General features: G+C 41.0%; 1 protein-coding gene across 1 annotated transcript in view; it reads right to left on the reverse strand.

Moving 5' to 3' along the window:
- Positions 1-5,436, reverse strand: part of TIGAR (TP53 induced glycolysis regulatory phosphatase) — a 43,016-nt gene extending 37,580 nt beyond the window's left edge. Inside the window, exon 1 of the mRNA XM_053716210.1 lies at positions 5,332-5,436. Coding sequence (XP_053572185.1) covers positions 5,332-5,363 — 32 coding nt within the window. The 5' untranslated portion in view covers positions 5,364-5,436. The remainder of the gene's footprint in view (positions 1-5,331) is intronic.
- Between the last annotated feature and the right edge of the window lie 5,807 nt (positions 5,437-11,243).

Here is an 11,243-nt window from a genome sequence, read left to right on the forward strand (position 1 = left end):
GATACCAAGAGAACGAAGAAAATGTTGTTATAATAGAAACAAATTAAAGGGCCAGTAAACCCACAAAATAATGTTATATAATTCTGCACTATAACATCAGCTTAGCGCAAATTTTGTACCTTAAAAGATTAAAGTGAAAAAAAGCTACGAAATTTACTATCACAGTACGCCGCTCCTGGCTCTACTGAGCGGCTCTGTTTGTTTTCCCTAAGCCATCGCGCACGCTGTCTATTCACAGCCGGCCCAATCGCGCCATTAAACTCAATGTAACTCGCTCTCGCTCTGGTAGCAGGAGCGAGTTACATTGAGTTTAATGGCGCGATGGGGCCGGCTGTGAATAGACAGCGTGCGCGATGGCTTACGGAAAACAAACAGACCTGCTCAGTAGAGCCAGGAGCGGCGTACTGCAATAGTAAATTTTGTAGCATTTTTTCACTTTAATCTTTGAAGATACAAAGTTTGCGCTAAGCTGATGTTATATAATTCTGCCCTATGTGCAGAATTATATAACATTATTTTGTGTGTTTACTGGCCCTTTAAAAAGTTGATTACAATGAAATTCTCTATCTGAATCATGAAAGAAACATTTTCTGTTTCAAGTCCCTTTAAGGTCAGATCCAGAGCATGAATGTTCTACTGGGAGCTAGCTGAACACATCTGATGAGCCAATGGCAAGAGCCATGTGTGTAGCCACCAATCAGTAGCTAGCTCCCAGTAGTGCATTGCTGCGCCTGAACCTACCTAGGTATGCTTTTCAACAAAGGATACCAACAGAATAAAGTACATTTATAACAGAATACAGTTGTGCTCATAAGTTTACATACCCTGGCAGAATTTATGATTTCTTGGCCATTTTTCCGAGAATATGAATGATAACACAAAAACTTTTCTTTCACTCATGGTTAGTGTTTGGCTGAAGCAATTTATTTTTAAATCACAATGACAGCAGAAACTACCCAAATGACCCTGATAAAAAGTTTTACATACCCTGGTGATTTTGGCCTGATAACATGCACACAAGTTGACACAAAGGGGTTTGAATCCCTATTAAAGGTAACCATCGTCACCTGTGTTCTGTTTTCTTGTAATTAGTGTGTGTGTATAAAAGGTCAATGAGTTTCTGGACTCCTGACAGACCCTTGAATCTTTCATCCAGTGCTGCACTGACGATTCTGGATTCTGAGTCATGGGGAAAGCAAAAGAATTGTCAAAAGATCTGTGAGTAAAAAGGTAATTGAACTGTATAAAACAGGAAAGGGATATAAAAATATATCCAATGAATTGAGAATGCCAATCAGCAGTGTTCAAACTCTAATCAAGAAGTGGAAAATGAGGGGTTCTGTTGAAACCAAACTACGGTCAGGTAGACCAACTAAAATTTCAGCCACAACTGCCAGGAAAATTGTTCGGGATGCAAAGAAAAACCCACAAATAACTTCAGGTGAAATACAGGACTCTCTGAAAACATGTGGTGTGGCTGTTTCAAGATGCACAATAAGGAGGCACTTGAAGAAAGATGGGCTGCATAGTCGAATCGACAGAAGAAAGCCATTACTGCACAAATGCCACAAAGTATCCCGTTTACAATACGCCAAACAGCACAGAGACAAGCCTCAAAGCTTCTGGCACAAAGTCATTTGGAGTGATGAGACCAAAATTTAGCTTTTTGGCCACAACCATAAACGCTACATTTGGAGAGGAGTCAACAAGGCCCATGATGAAAGGTACACCATTCCTACTGTGAAACACGGAGGTGGATCGCTGATGTTTTGAGGATGTGTGAGCTACAAAGGCACAGGAAATTTGGTCAGAATTGATGGCAAGATGAATGCAGTATGTTATCAAAAAATATTGGAGGAAAATTGGCATTCATCAGCCCGGAAGCTGCGCATGGGACGTACTTGGACATTCCAACATGACAATGATCCTAAACACAAGGCCAAGTTGACCTGTCATTGGCTACAGCAGAATAAAGTGAAGGTTCTGGAGTGGCCATCTCAGTCTCCTGACAATATCATTGAGCCACTCTGGGGAGATCTCAAACGTGCAGTTCATGCAAGACAGCCCAAGAATTTACAGGAACTGGAGGCTTTTTGCCAGGAAGAATGGGCAGCTTTACCATCTGAGACGATAAAGAGCCTCATCCACAAATACCACAAAAGACTTCAAGCTGTCATTGATGTTAAAGGGGGCAATACACGGTATTAAGAACTGGGGTATGTATACTTTTGATCAGGGTTATTTGGGTAGTTTCTGTTGTCATTATGATTTAAAAAGAGTAAACACAGTTGATTGATAATAAATGGCTTCAGCCAAACACTAACCATGAGTGAAAGAAAAGTTTTTGTGTTATTCATATTCTCTGAAAAATGGCCAAGAAATCATAAATTCTGCCAGGGTATGTAAACTTAGGAGCACAACTGTATATGCATCATGTTCTTTTAAGTCTCAGGGTCTGAAGGTACATAACAGTATATTGCCCTCTTCTCACCTGCTCAACTTACATACTGCCTGGCTCATTAACTGCCACCTGGTTTCATGTTACTGTGTTTTGGAAGCCTACTCCATAGTGCAATGCATATCTGGGAAACAAGCTCCCCAGATGCTCTGAGGGAGTAAGGCAGGAGGGAACAATACCTTGACGGCACCAAGAGTGGCTGCAGTTAGTGACCCTTAAACTCCAAGAACAACACTAATTACATGTCAGCAATGCCAGACTCAGGAACGTACACAGTCTATCATTGTGACCTGTCCATAGTAAAGTCAAAATTTAACTTGTTTATGATTAAGATAGAGGATGCAATTTTAAACTACTTTCTGATTTACTTTGATAATGAAATGTACTTTGTTCTTTTGCTATTATTTGTTGAAGAGTAAGCCTAGGTAGGCTGATAGGAGGTTAGGAGCATGTACGTCTTTAACAGTCTGGGGCAGCAGTGTTAGCAACAATGTATAACATTCCAATAAACACTGTTCCAAACCCTGCTGCCAAATGGATGAAGACACATACATGCTGCTTAGCTCACCTAAGATTACACTTTAGCAAAGGATAACAAGAGAACTAAGAAAAATTGGTAATAGACATAAATTGGAAAGTTGTTTAAAATGTCATGCTCTGTCCAATCCAGTTCATTTTGACTTTACTGTCGTTGTTAGTTCTTACTGATAGGGACCTTGCTTGCATACTTCCATTCTGATCCTGCTGCTTCGCTTTTTAATTATTTTTAATTTTAAATTATGTACTTTGCAAAACTGCTCAATTAATTATTCTGCAGCAAAAGAACCGAAAAATAGTTAGTTATTTTCCTTTGCTGAAGGTGTCCGTTTCAAAATTAATACGAGCGCAGCCCGACACGCAAAAAGTTTACTACTAGCGCAGTAAAAGCGCAAGACACCATGTCATCAAAAGGACTGTAATGGCATAACATGATATAAGATATATTTGTCTATAACAAAGAACCCTTTCATTTAAAATGTTATAGTTAAACACTTAGTAGTGTATTAGTTATACAACAGTAGACCATTAAAAATGGCTGCTGGATTATAGATTATGGCTCTCACTGGAACAATTAAAGATTTTGGACCATAAATCAATAACTGGTCCTTACGGTTTGAGTGTTTGGATCAGTACCTTTCATCAAAGTTGAGGTGCTCCTAACTTTAACTTCTATAGAACCCAAAGCTTATAATTTTGATTATAATAGTTTATTTTTATTGAACTAAAGATTTTTTTTTTTCTGTTTGTCTCTCAAAGTGGGTGAAGCATTTTAAAAATGTACTTTTTCTTGGTCATTTGAACATGTAAGCAAGTAGATTTGGCAAGTGAATGACAAACGTGTTCACATATCATCTATCAAAATTGTAATGCTGACTTATGAACACTCATCAGAATATTTTGCTGATTTAAAAAATAAAATGAAAATAAAAATTGTTTGCAAATAAATTATGAACACCTAAATAAGCAACAAGTCAGGAAAAAAAACAGGGTGTATTTACATATTATTCTGCACCTCTGGAAGTTCAAAATAACTAACTATATTTCACAAGAGGCATTGCCTAATAACAAATATCTCAACAATAAGGCTTTGCCAAACATAAATGCTCAAGAAACTTCTAAAAATAGCATCTACTCCAAACAACGCTAACGTGTGAAATCTAACACTTAAAAATGTGTTGCACTTTTACACTAATAAATCCTGAGCCAAAATGATATGAATGCTGCTGCCTGTGGACATAGTCGGGGGGGGGAAACACATACATATTAAACACATAGTTAAAGTCAGCTCTAGAGCAGCACTAATAGGAGCTACCTGAACACATCTGGTGAGTCAATGACAAGAGACTAATGTGCATAGCGGCCAGTAGTGTAGGATATGTCAATTTAATTTTAGAAAAAGGATAGAAAGAGCATGCAAGTTTCATTTTGACTTTCCTATCCTTTAAATGTTTTAGTTATTGCTCTTAAAGGCACACTGAATCCAAATCTTTTCTTTCATGATTCAGATAGAACATCAAATTTTAAGCTACTTTCTAATTTACTCCTATTATCAAATTGTCTTCATTCTCTTGGTATTTTTATTTGAAATGCAAGAATGTAAGTTTAGAAACCGGCCTATTTTTGGTGAGCAACCTGGGTTGTTCTTTCTGATTGGTGGATAAATTGATCTACCAATAAAAAAGTGCTGTCCAGATTTCTGAACAAAAAATTTAACTGCCTTATCTTTCAAATAAAGATAGCAAGAGAATGAATAAAAGGAGTAAATTAGAAAGTTGTTTAAAATTGCATGCTCTATCTGAATCACGAAAGAAAATGTTTTGGCTTCAGTGTCCCTTTAAATGTGCATACGTCAGTATGACCCATGCTCCTCCGCCCACGCATTGTGCCTGCTCACAGACCCATCTGTGACAGGTGTCACAGTATGTATATGATCTTAGGTATATCTAAATAATGCAATGATCACACGTTTGCACAAAATTCACGTTATTAAATAGACAACGCATTGCAGTAAATGTTACATTACCCCTTTAAATGCAAGTAAAACAAAAAATCCCAGTTTTTAATAGGGATTATTAGTCATTTTAGGATGGCCTTTTTGAAGGGGCTCATTGTTAAGAGACAGATATATAAAATATATATAGTGTTAGGGTGTCCACTGTAGTCTTGTTACCATAGAAAATAACGTCTGCCAGTAGAGATTATCTGGGTACGCATCTGTTGTCTCTTACACAATACCCCAAGACTCTACAGTATATAAGATGTTTCACTACCGGAGAAAATATATCTGCTGGGTATTTTGCACACAAGATACAGCCATATATGAAAGTACTTACTGTCGCACGATGGTCAGAGCAAACCTAGCCATGACAAGCAGTCTCAGTACCCGACACTCATATCTAAGTAACACAAAGCGACAGGAGCACTGCTTCTGCTTTACCCCGGCACTGCAAAAAGTAACCAATTAAACTCCGGTATACATCTCATCTGTCACAGCTGAAATCTAAAACCAGCACTTATTGGCTGGAAACAAATGACGTAGAAATAGGGAGCTTGGTGCTTGAGCTTTCTTGTGTCTCCTCCTTTGATTTTAGACCTACTTGAGTACTTCAACATTCCTTATAAAAACGATGTGCTTCTTATATGGAGGAGGATATTATGTCTGGTTAGGGCATATTTCTCTGTTTAATAATTTATTTATGTAAAGTTAAAGCATATTATATTAATGCGCGCTGCACTAATGCATGCGAATTATTTTTTTAATTATTGAAAAATAAAACCACATGAAAGCAAACACCAAGTAAATGTATTAGAAAGTAAATCACGATCTAATAGTTACACAGGGAAGTACAGGGCACACGTTTGGAGTTAGCTAGGTTATTTGAGGAACCTCAGTTCTTTGGATTGTGGATATTTTGAGCGCATGTTTCCACCATACAGTCATCTGAAGAAGAAAAAAACCTGCTATAAATTGATAGTGCAGCTTATTTATTTCGTGCTATACCACTACGATAGCACGTACTTATTTGTATGTTATTGAAGATATCTCACCTCAGCATATCCTGTAAATATGTCTCTGTACACAGCCTGCAGGCTTAAATGGGTACTAAATCCATATTATTTATTTCATGATTCAGAAAGAGCAAGCAATTTTAAGCAACTTTCTAATTTACTCCTATTATCAATTTTCTTTGTTCACTTGCTATCTTTATTTGAAAAGCAAGAATGTGAGCTTAGGAGCCAGCCCATTTTTAGTTCAGCATCTGGGTTTCACTTGCTGGTTGGTGGTTAAATTTAGCCACCAATCAACAAGCGCTATCCAGGGTGCTGAACCAAAAATGGGCTGGCTCCTTAGCTTAGATTCCTGCTTTTTCAAATAAAGATATCAAGAGAACGAAGAAAAATGGATTGTGATGAGAGCAGGAAGTGATGTCACTAGTTTGGGGGCGGGGCTTAGGTCTGGTAGTCTGTGTCACAGTTAGTTAGTACAATCAACCTGACTAGATGTATGTTTCTGTGCTGTGTAATAAAATAGAGTTGTACCATCATTGCTGTGTCCTGCATATGTCCTGCATCTCATGACATGGTGTCAGAAGTTCTGTCCTGCGCTTCTGTTCCTGATCGATGACGATGTCAAAGTTTACCCCACCTGAGCCTTTTGACTTCTCTCAGCCTGCAGCTTGGCCCACATGGCGTCAGCGGTTTCAGCACTTCAGGATTGCTTCCAAGCTGGACAAGGAGAGTGGTGAAGTACAAGTTAATTCTCTTTTATACTCTGTGGGGAAAGATGTGGAGCCAGTGTTCAATGCTTTTACTTTCCAAGAGGGGGAAGAATTTAACTTTGATATAGTTATGGATAAACTCAGTGCCCACTTTGTGCCCAAAAGAAATTTGATTCATGAGAGAGCTTGTTTTCACAAACGTAATCAGCGTCTGGGAGAATCTGTGGAGTCATTTGTGCGCAGCCTGTATGAACAAGCTGAATTCTGTGAGTTTGGTGTTGCTAAAGAAGCGCAAATCAGAGACAGAATAGTGATTGGAATTGCAGATGCTGAAGTCTGACTGAAGCTGCGGTTAGAGCCTGATTTAACATTAGATGGGGCTATTAGGATGGCCCGCCAGAGTGAACTGGTGAAAAAGCAAAGTGCTGATCTGAGGTCTGAGAGTATTGTGGATGAAGTGCAACAGTCCAGGAAAACTGCTAGTGAAAGGCACAGTGTGAGCGGTAGATCTAAAATAATGGATAGACCTAGAAGTGGATGGGCGCAGCATGCCCGATGCACACGGTGCTACCGTGCCCATGATCAGAGTGTTATATGCCCGGCCAGAGATAAAAGATGAAGAAAATGTAACAGAATGGGCCATTTTGCAGTGGTGTGTAAAACTGAATACATTAAGGAGATGCAGGTGGACAGTGACCAGGAGGGTTAGGAAGTGTCTTTTGTGGAACGGCCAAGCTCAGAGGAAGATTGGAAGGTTACTTTTACTGTAATGGGAGCCAAAGTTGATTTTAAGATTGACACAGGAGCAGATATCACTGTAATGTCTTTTGCTGCATTTATGAAACTGCCTCAACAGCCCCAGCTGGCGAAGATTACTACAAATGTCCATAGTCCTGGTGGCTGCATTGATTGTGCGGGGAAATTTCTTGCCAGCTGTGAGTACAAGCAAAGGAAATTCACTATGTGGGTGCACGTGATTTGAGGTCAGTGTGTTAGCACTTTATTGAGCAGAAAAGCAGCCTGCGACTTGGGCCTCGTGGCCAGAGTGAATGTATGAGTCCCATACAGTATTTCTACTCCCCGTAGAATTCCGTTCCCGCTCATGCCTCAAGTGGAGAAGGAGCTTATGCGCATGAAGTCTATGGGGGTTATTGAAGAGGTTGTTGAAGCAACTGATTGGTGTGCCCCCATTGTTCCTGTTGCAAAGAAAATCGGAAAGGTGCGCATCTGTGTGGACCTGAAAAGGTTGAATGAGGCAGTGAAGAGAGAGAGATTTGTGCTGCCGACATTAGAAGATTTAGCTCCAAAGTTGGCTGGGGCAAAGTTCTTTTCTACATTGGACCGTCTCTAGCGGCTTTTGGCAGATCCCCCTGGATCCAAAGTGCCGCAAACTGACTACCTTTATCACACCGGTAGGTCGGTTTTGCTTCTGCAGACTCCCTTTGGGATATCCTCTGCTCCTGAAATCTTTCAAAGGGAAATTAGTTCTCTCCTGAGTGACCACGTGGGCACGGCAGTCGTCATGGACGACATTCTAGTGTATGGGTCTACAGTGGAGGAGCATGATCAGCGTTTAAGTTGTGTGCTGCAGGCTATCAAAGAGTCTGGGCTGAAGTTAAATAAAGAAAAATGTCATTTTAGGAAAACTGAATTATGTTACTTTGGGCATATTATCAATGGGGATGGCATTAAACCAGACCCCGAGAAAATTTGTGCTATTAAACAGATGAAAAGTCCTTCTGATGTACATGAGCTGAGACAGATATTGGGCCTTGTAAATTATGTGGGCAAGTTTCTTCCAGATTTATCAACAGTTCTACACCCTATCACAGAGTTGCTAAAGAAAGACGTTGCCTGGGTCTGGGGACCTTCACAAGAAAAATCTTTTATGCAGGCCAAGTCCCTGCTGCGGTCTGCCCCAGTGCTGGGGTTCTACGACCCTTCCAAAAAGACTTTGGTTAGTGCTGATGCAAACAGTTATGGGTTGGGGGCTGCTCTCCTGCAGTTAAATGAAAATAAACTACAGCCCATCACCTACTGTTCCCGCACACTGACGGCTGCTGAGTCAAAATACGCTCATATTGAGAAAGAGTGCCTGGCTGCAGTTTGGGCCTGTGAGCGCTTTCAGCGTTATCTAGTGGGTTTAGAGAAATTTAGTCTGGAGACTGACCATAAACCGCTAGTCCCTCTAATCAACTCATGATATCGACAAAACACCCTTAAGATGCCAGAGACTTTTAATGAGACTACTAAGGTTCAATGTTCAGGCAGTGCATGTGCCGGGGAAACAACTGGTTGTGGCAGATACACTATCCAGGCTCCCGCTGGCTGCTGCTGAAGAATCCTCAACCGAATCTGATGTGAAAGTGTATGTTTATTCGGTTCTGGCCTCAAAGTCCATTTCTTCAAGGAAACTGGAAGAAATAACGAAAGAGACATATTTGGACACAGATCTGCAAGAGGTTATAAAGTACATAAAAGAAGGCTGGCCCGAGAGCCGGGCAGCCTGGATGTCTTTAAGTTCTTACCAGTCAGAGAGGTCGCAGCTCACAGAGCTGGAGGGGTTGGTGCTGTTCCAAGACCGCATTGTTATTCCTGTCAGCATGAGGAAGGAGATGTTAAACAGGATTCACGATGGCCACTTAGGCATTACAAAGTGCAGAGAAAGGGCAGCTACAGCTGTGTGGTGGCCTGGGATCAGCTCCGACATTGCAAATCATGTGTCTAAATGTGCCTTTTACCGGGAACGCCGGCCTACTCAGAGAAGGGAGCCCTTGATTTCTACTCCGCTGCCTGCGGGCCGTGGCAGAAAATAGCTGCTGATTTGTGTGAACTGCACGGGAAAAAGTTCCTTGTTGTGATCGACTACTATTCCAGGTATTTGGAAATTGCACCTTTGAATGATATCACAAGTCAAGCCGTTATCATTCGTCTGAAGAACTTGTTCGCCCGGTGGGGCATTCCGATGGAGCTGGTGAGTGATAATGGCATGCAGTTCGCTTCTGCAGAGTTCAGTGCTTTCAGCAGGGAATATGACTTTGTACATTCCATATCAAGTCCACATTACCCGCAGGCCAACGGAATGGCTGAAAGGGAAGTTCAAACAACAAAGTTCATTTTAAAGCAATCTGAGCCGTACCTAGCCCTCTTGTCATACAGGGCGACGCCCATTCAAGCCCCCGGGTTTAGTCCGGAACAGCTGATGCTAGGACGCCAGGTTCGCACCACTTTACCCTCAGTGGGTGTCTTCAAGCCGGCTGGCTCTGTTCCTCGGGACGAAGTCCTTAGGAGGGATGAAGAGGCCAAAAAGGGCTATCGTTTCTTCTACGACAGGAGACATTCTGTCAGGCCCTTACAGGAACTAAATGCGGGGCAAAGTGTCAGAATTAAACTGGATGATGAGAAGAAATGGAAGACGTCTGCTACGGTAATTGGACGCTCTCCAGAACCAAGGTCTTATGCAGTCCTTACTGATGGAGGGACGGTTACACGCCGTAACCGAAGACATCTTTAGCCTGTACCTGAGAGTCTGGAACTGGATGCCTCAGTACTACCGCCGGTGGGATCCCCTGTTCTAAGAGAGGTGCCTTCCCCTCAGCAAGATCACAGCGAGGATATGTCTTTGCCTCCAGCGGACTCTTATTCACCTTCTTCTGTATCAGAGGACAGTTCATGCAAAGTTACATCAAGCGGAAGAGTGGTGAAACTTCCGGCCCGATATAGGGACTGACTTTAGCTAGAACAGTGACCGGAAGTATGGGCAGAATAATCCCATGGTCACTGTGGACTAGGGTAGTCTACCCCGATGTCCAAGTCAGGATGTAATTAATGTTGTTTATTTTTCTGTAACCAATTTGCTATATACTGTTCAAAAATGTTGTTGTATGCTCTTTGTACACCCTGTTATTTGTTATATTTAAATGTATGCTTCGCCCTTTGAAAAGGGGGAAGATGTGATGAGAGCAGGAAGTGATGTCACTAGTTTGGGGGTGGGGCTTAGGTCCGGTAGTCTGTGTCGCAGTTAGTTAGTACAATCAACCTGACTAGATGTATGTTTCTGTGCTCTGTAATAAATTAGAGTTGTACCATCATTGCTGTGTCCTGCATATGTCCTGCATCTCATGACATGGATAATAGGAGTAAATTAGAAACGTTGCTTAACATTGCATGCTCTATCTTAATCATGAAAGAAAAAAATTGGTTTAGTATCCCTTTAAGTGATACATATGTGTCCAATGCGGAATGGCCGGGGTTAAATGCTACTCCCCTGTAACATGATCCTGGTTGATTGGCAATTGTTATTATTATTCTTTATTTATAAAACACCAACAAATTCCACAGCACTGTCCATGGGTACAAAAGATAAAAGTACAATGATAATACAATATTTTTAAGAGACAGGACAAAATATATCAAACAAATACAGGAGGAATTGAAAGCCCTATTCCTGTGGGAATTTACAATCTAGAAGAGTAGGAGGGGGAGAAACTGGAGGTGGGGACTGCAAAGGTGAGAATGATGTTAGT

This window comes from Bombina bombina, chromosome 6 (genome assembly GCF_027579735.1).
Source record: "Bombina bombina isolate aBomBom1 chromosome 6, aBomBom1.pri, whole genome shotgun sequence".
NCBI lineage: Eukaryota > Metazoa > Chordata > Amphibia > Anura > Bombinatoridae > Bombina > Bombina bombina.